Source organism: Catharus ustulatus, chromosome 6, assembly GCF_009819885.2.
Source record: "Catharus ustulatus isolate bCatUst1 chromosome 6, bCatUst1.pri.v2, whole genome shotgun sequence".
Lineage (NCBI taxonomy): Eukaryota > Metazoa > Chordata > Aves > Passeriformes > Turdidae > Catharus > Catharus ustulatus.
In genome coordinates, this window is record NC_046226.1 from 47,652,706 (window position 1) to 47,668,519 (window position 15,814).

Genomic DNA, 15,814 nt, shown 5'->3' on the forward strand with positions numbered 1-15,814 from the left:
CCCTGAACTGCTGCTGTTTGGGTGAAGATGTGTTTGCCAGTTCAAAGGAATCGTCTCTATCTGCTGTCTTTCCTTATGCTCTCTTAAGTCATAAGGATTATGTAGCTGGAGGTTATTCTGGCTGACTATGGGGGCTGATGTGCTTCTGAAATTCAAATGTTTCTGGAGCCTAATTCCCAGATTTACTGAATTAATCAGGGAGAAAACTTTTAATGACTTCAGTTACCTCTCGGAGTCAGTCTGTAATAAGGTTGCAGCAGGAAGGATGTGAACATCTGCTGCACAGAGCAGAAAGGACTGTTCTCTGATATGCAGCAAGAAGGCAGAGCTGGGTTTCTGTCCCTGTGCTCTCTTGAAATGGTCTTTGAATCTCATGTTCCTATTGTGTTTATGCTCATAGATACCCTGGTGTTATCTTGAGTGGATGATAGTAGAGGGTTGTGGCAATAAGGAATGGCATAGAGGGAGGTGATAACTGGTTGGATCCAACTGGGCAGCATCTGGCACAATGAGTGGAGAGGAAGTTGAGGGTGAAAACAAGCTCATTCTCTTTTTTTTTTTCTCCCTACTGTAAAAAAGAAGCTTTATTTCATTGCCAAGGTTAAAATAGCTCTGCCTGATACAAAACACCTTTTGTTTCTGAATTCTTCTGGGTCCTGTGTTCCTTCTTTCCCCTCCCTCCCACCCTTAAGGAGCTGGCTTCTGAGTGTTGTATATTGTTTTGTTTGTTTAGGCTTTTTTTCCTTTTGTAGTGCCCATTTAGAGGAGACACCCTTTTGAATGCTACTGAGATGGGCAGCAGGACAAGCCCAAGACTGCCTGAAGCTATGTTTTTAGTCCACAGTGCTTGCATCCTCAACTTGCTTCTCTGCTTGTGACTTTGAGAAACCCATTCTAAGGTCTCCCCTTTGATCAGTCTCCTCTTTCTCCTGAAGTCTGTTTCAGTGCACCAGGTGGGAACCTACTGAGCTTCAGCTCTCTACAGCAAACAGGTTTTGTTAGGTTGTCAGCAGGTTTTGTTTGCTGTACCTGAGTTTCTCTAAGCTGCTCAAACGAAAGTGCCCTTGGCTCTGGTCTTTGTCCAGCATACTTTCTTGAAAGGCATGTCCTCTAGGGTCCATGATGCCGTGGCACAACACTGTTGCTTTCTCTGAGTTTGTTCACATGGAAGCATTGGAGGTTTTTCTGCTGTGATAGCTGAAGGAGCTTGGCTTATTTCTGTTCTTAGGTTCTTAGTTGTCTGTTTTATATGCTCTGAGCTCCCTGCTCCCCAGCTCCTCTGCACCACCTTGAACTGTGCTCATCCTTTTTCCCTACTGCTGGATCACTGTTACGGCCTTCTTGCTCCTGAATTCTTCTGGCTCAGCCCTGTTGTCACTTGCTTTACGCCACCTTATCAACTTTCTAGTTGCTTAAACACAGGTGTGTTTTTATTTTTTTTCCCCTCTCCTTCCCTCCCTTCCTGGGCTGCAGGACCTCACTTCAGGCTATGGAATAAGTGTTTTTCTGTAAGTGTCAATTTAGGCTCTTAGCAACTGCCTGATGCCGTTTGGCATTGAAAAATAGACAAATTCTGAGCCCAGTAGCATTCCCCTTGTCTTCCTCAGCACAGCAGCTCAGGCTGGAGCACACCACAATGATTTCCAGTGAGCAGCCATGGATAGAAGTCTGTTGCCTACAGATATGTCTGTGATAATGTCTAGGGTCTGTCTCTGCAGGACTTGCCATGCTTGCTGTGTGCCTCTGCCCTTTGCTTTTGGACTAAAAGGGCTAAACCATGCACCCAGATCTGCCTTCCTCTGTCTCCTTCCTCCTTCTTGGAAGAAGGGAATTGCTCTCTCCGGAGGCATTTCCCCATGCTTTACCCATGTGCAATAGGGCTGGGTGTGAATACAGCCTGACTGGAAACCTAGCAGATTCAAAACCCTTAGGTGAGAGCTGCTGGTTTGCTCTGGGTGGTGCAGGACAGAAGCTGTTTTAAAGCACAAGTGCTTCTTAAACCACCTTCACTTAGTCTCTCAAATGTAATCGACTTTGGCTGCTCTGCCTCATGCCGGTGGTGTGGCTTTGTGCATACAGACCTTGTGCAGAGAAATCCATCTGACTGTGCTGCAGGTGCCATTTAGCACTCTCTGGTAAGGCTGCCTTTATCTGCATTACATGTTTTATGCTGCACTCTTTAAATTTTTGTTTGTGCTGCTGTGTGGATGTTTCTCTGTAGCCTTCTCTTGCAGCAATGTTAAATTTTCCTGCAGAGGCTTGCTTAGGATTCACTTGTGATAACTGGCACATTTCCAACCTCTTCTTACCTTTTTCTTTGAAAACTGAGGGCTTGAAGAAATCCCCACTTTAGACAACTGGGTTATTCTTCCTACTTGGTTTTTGCACTTCGGGTAGGGAAGGGGTTAAAGAATAGAGATAAGACCAGTAAAGTAAAAACTTAATTGAAGGTTTGCTAAATGATGCTCTCATAGCATCACTGCAAAACAGGAAGACTTCAAAAGAGGCAAAAGGGGCTCTTTGTTTCTAAGTCTGTTTGCAGTTTGGCTTGAGGAACTGTTGGTCAGTTCCATATCCTCTGCACATGGAAAAGAAAACTTAGAATATAAAGAACTGTGTACAATTTGGACTAAACATAGCACTCCTATATTAGCTATATTGGAATACCCCAGCATAGGACCAAGTCCTTGTGAAACAGAAATAACCAATCTCCCAGCTTTCATGCTCACAAGCCTGCTGGCAGTGGAAATAATACTGGAAAGCCCTGTTGTCTGTGGTTGGGCAGAGTTGGGGATTTTCCTTTGAATGTCCTTTTTTCAGGACATCAGGGACATGCAGGTGTGCAACTGTCATGATGTTCACCCTGAAAATGAGACTCCATGTGTTCAGCAGAACCCCTCAGAAACCAGCACCTTGTTAAATACCAAATTGGATATCCACATGCTAAAGCAGGGTCATTTTTGGTTATCATGGAAACATTAACCATCAGCTGTTGTGGAGAAAACATGATAAAATGCGTAACAGAACTTGATTTCTGAAACAAAATTACTCTTCTTTGCATTATTGTTTAGTAGACTGGCCTAGGAGGATGTCAGATGATGCCCATTTAGCTAGGCAGAGGAGCTGCTTGGTGAGAGCAGGATATCTTACTCTCTTGTCTGTGCTTTGGGAGGAAGGATGAGTTTCCATTTTGTTCTCAGCAAATGGGTGTGGGGTACACTTTCTGCAGAGAAGATAGAGGTTATATGTATCCCCTTTGAGTTTGTTTCTAAGTCCCCTAGAGATGTGGAGCAACCCAGATTCCTTCATCTCATCTGGGACTGCTGCTGCTCCTAGGATCTCTCTGTCTTGGATAAATGCAACAACAAAAAAATCCAATTCCTTTATCCTACTCTAAACTGGTCTTTTTTCTATAGGCAGCTTGTCTTCTTCACTGTGTGCCTTCCCTTTATTACTGCATCCAGTGATTGTTGTCGACTCTTTAAAACAAACATGTTTGTTTTCCTGTGACCTGTGTCTGTGGTAGTTATGCATTTGAGCTTTTAAAGGCATGGAGAGTAACCCTTAAACCTGCAGCATGGGGCTGGTGGCTTGCAGGGGTTTTATTCAATTTCCTTTTTTCGTTACACTTGGCTCTGCTGGGCAGTAAATGGGGTTGTTGGTGCACCTCCAGAGGCATGGAGCAGCCTGGCTTCAGCTGACCGACCATCCTGATGCTGTTCTGTTGAAGCTCTTGGTGTGCTCCTCGGCCCCTTTGGGTCGGAAGCGGCTCACCTCGAACACGGTGCTGATCTTTGTCATGGGCTTGGCAGCCAGTTCCTTCAGCTTCCGGGCGTCAAAGCGGGGTTTGTGTAGAAGGATGGGCAGGCGGCGGGGAAGAAAGACATTCTCTTCCTTCTGTGGCTTCTTCTCTTCTGCTTGTTGCTTCCTCTCCTTGGTGAGTGCCACCTGGTATAAAATGGCATCCCACATCCTCATGGCTTTCGATTTAACCAGCGTGCAGTCTTGCTTGATGACCGCTTGAGCAGCTTCCTCTTTATTGCCTTCCTCCTGTCCCAGCTTTTCTGGCTTGGACTCAGGGAAGTTGGTTGTTTCTGGCTGCACAATCAAGTGCTTCCTGAGGCGATGCCAGGCACTGGCTCCAGGAGGTCTTGGTGCTTCTCCTGAGGATGGTGCTGGCTCAGCCTTGGGGGGACAGCTGCTGTTGGGTAAGCTGGGAGTTGTCTGGGGTTCAGGGGTGTGTTCTGCCTTGGTGTCTGTGGACGTGGACCCGGTACCATCAGCTTGTGCTGGAGTTGCTGTCACTGGGCGTGCTTGCCTCCAGGGAGCGCTGGATGTTGATGGTTTTAGGGTGTCTGTGTCTTGCTTGGGTGATTCAGGAGGTGTCTTGGATCCAGATATTTCGGTGTCACTTCCATGGGTTGTAGGCTTATTGGTGTGCGCATCAGAGATGCTGGGCTTCTCAGGAGGAGCAGGCTTGGGAGCTTGATCAGGAGTCTCTGTCTCTGCAGCAGGAAGGAGGGGAGGTTTTGGTGAGGAGGAAGTGGCCTTGCTGTCTTTAGGTGAGGCGGGTGTCTGCTCTGGAGGTGGTTCAGAGCTGCTTGTTTGAGGTGCTGGGGAAGTAGGCCTTTTGTCTTCGTGGCTGACAGTTCCTTGGGTCAGGTTTGGGGTGGGAGTCTTAGCCCTGGGTGGCTTGACACTGTGGAAATAAGTGTTCACCTTGGAGACATAGGTAACCTCTGCACTTTCTTTACTGGGTATACTGGAAGGAGGAGGCTGGGGGAAAACAGATCCTGAAGGGTCAGGCGGAGAGGGAAGGTGGGAGCTTGTGCCCTCAGGCTGCTGTGGAGCCTCAGGAGCCCCTGGCTTCTGCAGCAGGGGCATGGCCGAGGAGGCCGTGAGCCTGACGTGTTCGGCAATGCGCCGCTGCTCGGTGACCTTCAGCGTGAAAGGCTTTCCCCTGCGCAGCGGGGAGAGGGCGCGGTGCTGGACGGGCCTGATGGAGAGCTGGGCTGGCAGCGGGGCACAGGGGGCTGCTGGGGGCTCCGCTGGGCCAGCAGCGCTCTCGGCACACTCCTGGTCGGGGCTGGCTTCGCTCACGGGCGAGAGGCTGGAGCGGAAGGACTTGCCGTGCTCCGAGGCGAGGATGGCGTTCTTCCTGGCTGCCTTCTTCAGCAGCCGCTGCAGCCGCAGGTTGTCCTTCCCGGGCTTGGGCAGGGTGGGAGGGGGAGAAAGGGGCTGGTGGTTGGAGGCAGGCTGGGTGGAGGCTGATACTGTTATCAGCATTGTCATTTCCTGCAAGAGAAGACCAATTTTAGAGTTGGTGTGGGTTTAGCCCCGGGCTGGATTTGGAAAATATTTATTTACAAGTCCTCCTTTTCCTCTCTAAAAGCTGAGAGTATGGGGTCAATATTGTGGCAGAAGAGCATCAGTCTTTGTTTTGTCATTCAGCTCGTCTTGAGGGTGGGTGTGGCAGGGCAAGAGATGTCCTTGGGGAGAAGCTGCATGGCCAAACCTGGAGCCCTTCTGCTCCTGGCATTAGCACAGTGAGAGCTCCTGGGCACCCCCGACCTTCGTGTCTTGGCAAGTCCTAATGGGATTTGGAAGGAAATGTCAAGGGAAACAGAGTGGGTTTGAAGCTTTGAAAATTCTCCAGAGGCAAAATGCAGGAATGTTTAATGGCTCTCCAAATTTCAGTTATTAATGCTCTAATACAATGTTACATACAACAGAACAGCCATAAACTACATGAGTCATTTCAATCAAAGTCAGCCCTGGCCTGATTCATTTCAGCTGGCATGAAGACACACACCCCTGTGAAATACAGGGCTTCTCAGGAGCTCTGTTTATCAGTGAGGAATTCACTTTGTCACAGCACTGACTCTGGCTGGTCTTTTCTTGCTGCATGAAGCACAGGGCCAGCATTTTCCTCCAAGATAAAACCAAGTTTTCCCTTTCCCCTTGGGAAGCTTTACCCCTGTCTTGCCTTTATCACTCATTCTTGAATGAAGCAGGAGTGGCTTGTGCTCTGTCAGGTCTGATCTCCAGTGGCAATTGCGGCCCTTTGGCCAGTGCTGGGCTGCTCCTGCACGGATGCCTGGCTACTCTTCCTGCTCTTGCTCATCACTGCCTCCTTTCTGGTGAGTGATGGCCAGTGGGGCTCAGTGACCACTGGTCAGGGGAGCACAGTGGAGCTAAGGGTCTGTGTTGGGGATTCAAAGATAAAACTAGGCTCAGTTCTCTCCTTTTTCTTCCTGAGCAAGCTGGGCAGCACCAAACGGCCTCTGACCTGCAATGACCCTTTGGCAGCCTTATGAAGGAAATCTATTCTATCCTGGCTCTTGCTCAGCACAGAGTTGCTGGGTTTTGCTATGAAATGAGGCATAAATCACTGAGCCCCTTAATCCCTGGTGCTTGATGCAACTGAGCATCCTGAAACAAGGAAAAGGAGGGTAGGGTGATGTCAGGCTTGCCCAGGGGGGCCATTTATTTTGTGTGCTGTGTTCTGTTCCTGGTGGCTCTCAGCCTGCTCTGGTTGGTGTGGGTGTGTAACATGATATCTACTGTGAGGGAAAACCATCCTGAATAGAACTCTGGAAAGTGCAGAACAGCTATTTGTGCTTGGGTGCCCAGTGCTGGTGTTGGGCTTGCAGTGCTGCTGTCAGCACTAGACTGGGAAAGGTGCTTCACACCCAGCAAGCAGGTGGTGTGTCTGCCAAAACTGACTGGGGATGGGGAGAGAAGGATGACTTTTTCTTTTTTTTTTTAAAGACAGCAGCAAATAAAAGCACTGAAGAGGTGGCATGTTGGGCTAAAACCTTCAAGGTCAAGCCCTTACCATGGTGGATGAGCTGCCCTCCAGGGCATAGGCTGTGGTGGGCAGGGTATAGGCAGTGTCTAGCAAGGGGTGCATTCAGTACTGGAAAGACATGGATCTGCTGGAGCAAGTCCTGAGGAGGACCACAGAAAGCATCAGAGGGATGGGACACTTCTATGAGGACAGGCTTGAGAGAGTGAGGGCTGTTCATCCTGGAGAAGAGAAGGTTCTGGGGAGACTTTGTTGTGGGCTTTTAATATGGAAATGTGGCTCAAAAGAGAGGTGGGAACAGGCATTTTAGTAGGGCATGTTGCAATAGGACAAAGGGTAAAAATTTCAAACTAAGAGGGTAGACTAGATATAAGGAAGAGGGTTTATTTTATTTTTATGATGAAGGTGGGGAAACACTGGAACAGGTTTCCCAGAGAGGTGGTGCATGCCCTATCCCTGGGAACATTCCAGATAAGGCTGGAGGGAGGTCTGGGCAGCCTGATTTAGTTGCAGATGTCCCTGTTCATTGCATGGGTGTTGGATTAGATGACCTTTAAAGGTCCCCTTCAACTAAAGGTCCCATTCAAGCTATTCTATCATTCTATGATTTACTTTAGCTGTAGGCATGAGAGACCTGCTGTTTTCTGTGAGGGGGCTTGGAGGGGATTTGTGTCAGCTGGGGGTGACAACTGTTGGACATTCCCAGTGTCTTACCAGCTTCATTCCTTAGGCACAAGGCTGTCATTAGGATTTGCTTTGTTCCAGGAGCTACTCTTAGAGGCAAGTCTGCACTGTTCCAAAAAAAGGCTGAGAGCCCATTCCTTTGTCATATACCTGCTTTCCTCCCCAGCCTCATGGGTATTTTAGATTCTTCTGAGACAAAGCCAAAATGTCTCAGTTGGAGTGACATGTAAGTACTTCTGTGTGACACTACTCTGGCTCTGTTTGTGTAGGAATTTGTAATTGCTTGTGGGGTTTTTTGTGTCTTTTTTTAAAGTCTGCTGAAGGGTGAGCAAATACATGCAGCTCATGGTAGAATTTATTGTGGAATGACTTAATCTGTTCCTGTTTAATGTGGTGCCATGGACAGCCTGTACTACAAGATGAGCTATGGTCCAGCAGCAGTGGTAAACCAGATTTATAAGGTTCACCTGCTTCAGGCTTGTGTAGGGAATACTAAAGAGGCAGGGCAGTGAACTTCCCAGCTACTGATCAGCTCTTGGAGTGCTTTCCTTGTCCTATGGACTGCTGCACTCCAGAAGAATGCAGCTCCCCACATGAGTCAGAGAAGGATCTTACCTGGGATTTGCTGCAAAATACCAGATGCTACTGAGGAGGGCATGGGGGCTCTCAGAATGGGAAGTTAAGTATGCACACACCAGGAAAATCCCTCTGCTCCCAAAGTCAGAGGCTGCTTCATGCTGTATAACCTCAAGATGTATTGTTTCTTACAACAGTTTGAGCTCTTAAAATTACTCTTGTTGCTATCTCAGTATCCCTTCTGACTTGGAACCTGCTGTGTTGTGGGTCTTGAAGTCCTTATGGGTGGTAACTTCCATGGCATGTGACTGTGGATTGGAATCTGTGTGCTTGACCAATGGAGCAGTGAGATGCTAAGAGACAGCAAAAGGAAATCAGCTGTTAATGTATTTGTGTTCCCTGTCATGCCTGGCTTTGTTTTGAGTCTCCTTCAGAGCTTTCTCTGCTCAAGAGAAATTCTCAACAAGAAAGATTTGTCTTCCCCCTTGCCACCTAATGAAGCAAAATAAAGGGACAGAGTTGCTTTATTGCCAGTGGAAAGGCTGGAGCTGAAAACCTGGGGACAACAGGGGAAGTATTGCCCAAGAAACTCATGTGGGTTTGTGATAAGCTAGAAGGAAGTGAACCTGGAAGTCAAGAGGCTTTCAAAGGGTTAAGTTTCCCTGCTGCTAGTTGAGTTCCCATGGGCAAATGGATGCTCACCCACTCTGGGACCCCAACTGTTCTCCTGACTTGGCTCCATTTGCAATCAGCCCCAAATCAGGAATAGCGGGGAGAGTGTCAGCATCCAGGAGTCATTTATCAAGTGATGGAAAAGTCATTTGTGTGCTGGAGTCCCTTGGCTGCACCAGCTGTCGTGCGTGGAGCAGATGGAGAGCTGCAGGAACCAGCACTGCTGCAGATCATCTCAAACAGAGCTGTGGCTCTCAGGGGCTGAGGGGACACTTGCTGCTCTAGTGGCTTTCTTGGGCTTGGGAGGGAGCCTGGGAATCTCCTTCAGGGGGTGGGAGACAGCGTGGCAGGAGTGCAGCCATGACCTCTGCTGGGCGTGCAGCATCTCCTCTGCCATGAGCATGAGCATTCCCAGCACAGTTCACTTATTCCAAAGGTTTATGGGTGGACTGATGTACAGGGCTTTGTGAAAATGGGTGGGAGAAACCCACCTGTATTTGCTAGAGAAGGTACAGTTTCTGTATAGCCCAGGGTGTTGCTTATGAGAGGCCAGATGGTGTCCATAACATTGTGTTTTCTTGTCTTGCAGCTCAGCTTGGTCCTGACTGAATGCAACCCTCCGTGCCACTATTTCCTCTGCTGCACAGAAGATAATTGAAGGATGTTTCTCTTCTCCTGACTGCTGTCAGTCTGCTTTGGGTACAGCCTGACTCCTCTTGGGGTTTGAGCAATACCCCACACTGCCTCCAGATGGATGAAGGGAACTAGATCAACTGACAAAACTCATCCCTGTTTTAACGATTTTCTTTTTTTTTTTTCTTTCTTTTTTTTTTAAATCTGTCTCTGCTATGGAGATGAGAGGCTCTGTTCCCTCTCAAGTGTTGGAAGAGAGGGATCTGCTGCCCTGCTGAGCAGGCAAGGCTTTTGTTATGTGATTAAGAATTTCTCCTTTTGTGGCCCTTGGTGGCTGGGTGGTGGCAGAGAAGGGAACTCAACAGAAACCTGGTGAAGAGTTGGTGTTTGAAAGGAGGGCAGTGGGCAGGTCCTGAGTTTGAAAAGACTGCAAAGAGAATGTGATGCAAGTGCAAGGACCACTTGTCACTCTGTTGGTGTCAGCTGTGGGTAAAGTCTTGCCCTGTTCATGATGCAGCCTCTGTCCCTCTAGATCATCTGCTTTGAGGGACTTCCATCTACTGGTCTGTGTGCACAAATTACATTCACCTTAGTCCTGATTTATTTCTTTAGTTCCCAGATCATTCACAAATCAGTTATGTACTCCTGTCAAAATGTTCCTGCCACTTTTCTGTCTCAGCAGGGCAATAGCAGCTTTGTTTCAAACAGCTGCTGCCTTCCTCTGCCTGTCTAAGATGGATTGGAGAACTCCTTTCCCAGGTGAAGAGCACTGACCACTGGTGTTCTTTCCCTTCTCTGGAAAAGTGATTTGTTTATTCTCTAACCTGTGGGCTCCAGTGCCAGTGAGTGAAACACTTCTAAAAGTTAGATGGTGGTACTTTGATAACTTGTGAGCTCTGTTCCTGAAGCTGTGCAGGATATCTGGGAAAGGGCTGCTGCTGGAAGTGATTTTGGTGAAATGGCATCCATGTGAATTGTGTGTGGACACCAATGCTTGCTGTGACCTTGAGGAAACTGAGTCCCTCCAGAGTGGCGTTTCTGGCCTTGGGCCTGAGGTCTGCAAATCAGCTTCTAGGGTTGTTTCTGAACTCTCCCATGCCTTCATACTTCATGGTGTAACATGTCCCCCATCCCCTCTTTAGTCTCATTCCTACCTTCTACCATGTCACCATAATTTTGCAACTTGTTTTTACCCTCCTGGAGGGAGGGCAGCTTGTTTCTCCTCTTGCATCACTGTGCTTTCTGCTTAAAACTTTCTGCCCCCTGGATTATTTTTTTTTGGTAAGCATTTAATAAAATTTGAAGAAGATGTTGTAATGATGGCAACTCTGAGAATTTTGTTCATGTAGGAGTCTGCAGCAAAGCTGTTTTCCAAGACCTTGAAACTCTCTGCTTGAATATGAGGTGGAGGAGAGAATGCATCAGTCTGAGTGGCAAGAAGAAAAGGAACTTGACATATGCAGGAAAGGGGCTTTCTGTGTGCCTGCCCCATTTAGATCCATGTTATTTTGCTGCATTTTTCATTGGGAGTAAGTGCCGCTAAAAGGGGAGGGAGTAGTGCTTGGGTGAGCAATGGAGCAGCCTGCAGAGACTTCCTGGGGAGTGTGATCAGCCAGGAGAAGCACAGAGCTTATCTCCCCAGGTAACAGAACTGAGAAACATCACAGAGATCAACCAAAACCACTGGTGATGTCAGCTATATAAAAAAAAAAATAAAATTTCCTCTGTATCCTGCTGATCCAGCTTCCATAGGTCAGTATAGCTGTCTGTACTGGAGCCCAGCACACTAATGAGCTGATGGTTCTATCTGGAACCATTCACCTTTTTATGGAAAAACCTTTTTATGGGGGTGACCTTCCAAGTAATAACACTTTTATGGTGTAGAGACAATGAAGAGTTTTTGCTATCCTAACACTTCAGGAAAGTATGTGAGGAAAGAGAGAATTCCAATATAACTTCTTGCTCTTATCTTTCTGCTGATTGGTCCCTTGTTCTCTCCATCCTCTGCTTCAGTTCTGGGAGGTAGGAATTCAAGGAGCCCTGTGTTCTTCAAAGCACTGAGCAGCATGGCCCCATTTTCCTCCCTTCAGCCCTTCCTCTGCTGTGCTGGGATTTTCAAGTGAGGCTGGAGCAGTAGCACTGTGGTGCACGGAGATGTTCTGAGGTGAAAATAACACTACTTTGCATGTGTGAAAACTGGTGAAAACTGCACCAATTTTTCAACACAGTTCTGTAGCTGGCTGGTGGAAATGATGGCTGAAAAAGTCTCCAGTTACTATTCCTGTGCCCTGCCAGTTTGGAGAGGGTAGAGAAGGCACCAAAGGTTGTTTGTGTGAGATTCCTCCTCTAAGGAGGGTTAATTTGCAGAGTATATTTTCTCCACTTAAAGCCCTCAGGGACCTAGATGCAGTTTCAATAAACAGCTGCTGTAATTCAGGTTGTGGTGACAGCAGAGAAGTGAGCAGGTTATGGGAGACCAGAGCTCTCTAGTGGTGGCCAGGAACCAGGGAGAGAACTGGCTCTGAGCAAGTGTGTGCAGCTCTTTATGAGGTACTTATATCTGCCAGGGCAAGTGTTTCCACAGCTAAATTAACTTGGCCATGTGCTGTTTGTCCTCCCAAAACATCATGGTGTGTGCATGGTGGTGGGATAGGCAGTGGGGTTACCAGAATGGTGAAACCTTCTGCTACCTCCCCAAAAGGAAAAGAAGGGATGCTGCAGCCCAGATATGCTGGATGTGCATTTTGGGCAATGCTAGGAGGGGATGAGGGCATGGAGGCTCATCTCTTCCCTCAGCAGGGATCTGTAGTTGATTTGTGAGTGAAGGAGAGCAGGCTGGTGCCACTCTGCAGCAGTTACTGCTCTGGTGTTGGTCAGTAGCTGGCTGCTTCCTATCTTTCCTCTGTTGATTTTTCACAGAATTGTGGTTTTTGCAGCACTGGCATCTCAGAGGCTTTTGCTGTGAGACCTCAGCTCTGTCTTCTCCTGAGACTGCTGCAGTTTGAGCAAGGACAAAGTGTCACACTGAGTGAGTCTTGCAGGATTAGTCTTGCCCTCAAAGCCTGGAGAAGAGTGATGCTTTCCTGGTCCCTGTGTCTGCTGGCTGCCTGCATCCCCAAATTACCATCCCCAAGGCAGGTTGGCAGTGCCCAAACGGAGGGACTGGGAACCCCTTTGTGGGCTCTCAGTGTCTGAACTGGGGGGCATACCTTGAGGTGTTGCTTCACTACAATTTCTTCTTTACCCATCTTGTCTAGATTATGCAGAAGGGGGAAACATTTTGGCAGCATTGGCTCTGAAATAAATCTGGGGAGCCCCAGTGATATTGAAATGTACTGCTTGTTTTTCTGTGGCAGGCTTCAGGGCAACTTTTTTCCCAACAAGGTTTAACAGATGAGTTCTACATGGATGTATGCATAATGGGATTGAAAAATGTGGTCCATGACTATTGCAGTGCCATAAAACGGCATTATTTAAACTTGGGAAAAACCTAAGTAATGGAAAACTCAAATCAAGAGTGTTATGTTTTTATGTAGCACTTGTTCTGCCTCAAGACTGGGGGCTGGACTTCATGTGGTTCTCTTTCCAGGTTTAACATAATTACAGGGTCATTTTTACATCCATCCTAATGTATATGTGTACATGCTAACTAACAGATCTCTGCACAGCCCTTGCAGCTCTGCACTGGGCCTCTGGTGTGGACACAAGAGTCTATAGTTGCCAAATGACTTTGTTCCTTGAAATGTGTCTGCAGCTTCTGCTCTTTGAAGGAAAGGTCAGCCTTGGGGACACCTGAGCCTGCATGTCAGAGCTTTGCCTCCTGCCACCACCACCTTTGGGAAGGAAAATAAACAAGCTCTAAGAGCAGGGCTGCTATAAATACTGAGGTGGCAGCTGATATGCTGCTGAACAAGGTTCTGAGGTTGGTCTGTTGGTAGCTCCTTGCCAGCTCAAGACACTTTCCCTGATGCTGCATTTATATATATATATATATATATATATATACACACATATATCTGTATATGAGCAGGTTAAGAGAAAAAATATATTTCACATTGACAAAAGTACAGTTGGAGCTAGGATTTACTTTAGCTATGAAACCATTCCAAAGATCCTGATGTTGAGAGAGGTGATTTCCCTGGAATTTTGCATTGAGTCCCTTGAGGGTTTTGGTTGCAGTGGAATGATTTGATTTAGATCACAAATTTTCGGAAAGGTGCTTTGTCTCTTCCTGGTAACTCTAATAAATAGTGGCTTAGCAATGCTGAAGACAGGCATTAAATAAATAGAAAAAAGTGTCATGGACTTAGGACTTATGAGAATGATGGGAAGAATGGGGAAAGGTTGAGGAAAAGTGAGAGAGATACCGCTGGGATTTATATAAGTGGGCACTTTAAGGCATGAAAGCAGCAAATTCCAAGTGTCATTATTCAAGGGGGTGCTTGGTTGAGCAGGTGGGCCTTCCCCAAGGTTGTGGAGTGGCTGTGAGTGGTTGCTGTGAGCACCTTCACTGGTCTCCTGCCTTGCACACCTCCTCAGGGGACACAAAACAGCAGCTCCAGGCATTGGTCCTGACTCCTATCCTGCTGCTCAGTCCTCATCCTCACTGTCAGCCTGCCTCACCCATTTAGGTGTAAATAGCGTGAGGATGAGATCCAGCCTATATCTCGAATGGCAAGGCCTGATCCATTACCTTTGGAGAGACACCTCACCTAGATCTAGGGTCTCCTGAATCCCACAGGGATTTTGCCTTACTTGTCTAAAGCAGAAGCAGTAGGGACATGTCCCAGAGCAAACAAACCAGTGATGGAGGAACAGTCTACCACAAAAATCAGAAATCAATATTAACTGAAAATAAAAAAAAACACAAAAGAAATGCATTACTTACTGATGTGTAATTTGTTTCCATCTGAAGTCATTTGCATGTTGGGAGCATCGTGTTACTTGGGTCTGTTTACAAAATTAACAGGTGAATGTTCCTCCGAGATCATGTCAAGTGCTGGTTGCTTGGGACTTCTAGAGCCCTGCAGGTAAGTTCAAAACATCAGAAAGAAAAGTGTTTATTGTCACCACTAAGCACAAGAGGTTTCTCAAAAAATAAATAAAAGGATTTTTTAAAAGCATGAAAAGTTCCACCACCTAAAATTAGCATGAAGAGGGGCTATCGAGTAACACCTTTGCGTGCTCCCAGCTTTGGCTCTGCAAAGTTCAGCATCTAAAGTACTGGAGAGGTGAAGGGCAGAGGATGGTGGTGTTGCCAGGACAGCTATTCGAGCACAGTAGCTCCAGGCAATGAAACCAGTTGGAGGCTTTTCAAGTTGGCTGGTAAGATTTACTGTTTTGCAAAAGTCAGGGTTGCAAAATGCAAATTCGGAGCTGTGCTTTGATTGTTACCTTCCCAAGAGAGGAAGAGAGCAAACTCTGACTCTGTCTTTACTTGTTCCTGGCGAGGGCCATGCTATGTGCAGAGGATGCAAGTGGAGAAGAAAGTGCTGCACTGGGAGTAGAGAGGGTTTGGCGTTGATTAGCTTGGTGAATTTTGGTTGAGGGGGTTATCAATATCTCAGCTAGGACTGCTGAAGTGAGCTGGTAAGGATGGCACCAATGCTGGCCTTTGTCCTGGGCTGCCCAGACACCATGCAGGTATTACTGCCTCTTGGCCTTGAGGCATTGCATCCCCTTTTCCAGCTGACTCCCCAGGTTCTGCTTTTTCTCACAGGGGCCTTTAAGTGTGAATGCTATGGCAGCTGGGAGGTTAAACATGCTCCCAGGAAGATGGGGGCACATGAGAGCAGTTTCCTGGAGGTCTACAAAGCAGCTTTAACCCAGGTTAAACTTGGCCTGTCTCATGGCTTTTGAGATGCTGGTGAGCCATGCCACAAACCCTGCTCTGAAGGCAAATTCCTTCTGCCTTTCCCTACTGAGCCTTGTTGCTCATTGACTCCTCTCGGAGTTACTCCATCATGGATCAAAGTAGCAAAGCTCTTCCTTCATCCATCAGGGGTCTGGCCCATCTGATGAGGCTGGTGCTTGAGGGAAGGAGGCTTTGTGTTGGTGCTTTGGGATGGGTGACAGGTGAGCTCTCCATTTGCTTTCTTCCCCTCTACCTCCCTGGCAAGTGGTGAGATCCTGCCTGGCTCTGCAGGGCACGTTACTCCTTATTGCAATGCACACATCTGAAAGGATTTGGGGTAGGTGCTTGGTCCTTCATGCAAATACCCTAATGCAATTATTTCCTCTTTGACAGCTTCAATGTCTCAAAAATGCCCTTGTCTTTTAGCAGTGCTAGTGACTTTGTATGTCCCCAACACTGAAGATGTTGCTGGGAAAAAACCAAAACAGGCGATTAACAACTCTACTGGAGTCTTAAGAAACCCCATATTCTGAGTAAGAATACTTTACCAGACTTTAGAAATGCCCAAGGACACATTGTACCCTGCT

At 47.3% G+C, this 15,814-nt stretch overlaps 2 protein-coding genes across 3 annotated transcripts in view; one reads left to right on the plus strand and one right to left on the minus strand.

The window, feature by feature from the left end:
- LSP1 (lymphocyte specific protein 1) overlaps positions 1-10,690 on the plus strand; it is a 47,280-nt gene extending 36,590 nt beyond the window's left edge. For both annotated transcript variants that reach the window (XM_033063759.1, XM_033063760.2), the window contains exon 11: positions 9,330-10,690. The gene's annotated coding sequence lies outside the window, so the exon portion shown is untranslated. The remainder of the gene's footprint in view (positions 1-9,329) is intronic.
- LOC122149405 (proteoglycan 4-like) lies at positions 3,694-6,913 on the minus strand. Its single transcript, XM_042779407.1, has 2 exons — positions 6,839-6,913; positions 3,694-5,295 (listed from the first exon to the last, which is right to left on the minus strand). The coding sequence occupies exons 1-2, from the start codon at positions 6,911-6,913 to the stop codon at positions 3,694-3,696; spliced, it is 1,677 nt and encodes a 558-aa protein (XP_042635341.1).
- Positions 10,691-15,814: the final 5,124 nt, after the last annotated feature.

What these genes read in the sequence shown, in the direction of transcription:
- LOC122149405 (XM_042779407.1), bottom strand. Translation starts at nt 6,913, where the DNA reads ATGCACCCCTTGCTAGACACTGCCTATACCCTGCCCACCACAGCCTAT. An exon ending in AGGGCAGCTCATCCACCATG is followed by an intron (nt 5,296 to 6,838) that starts GTAAGGGCTTGA and finishes CTTCTCTTGCAG; the next exon opens with GAAATGACAATGCTGATAAC.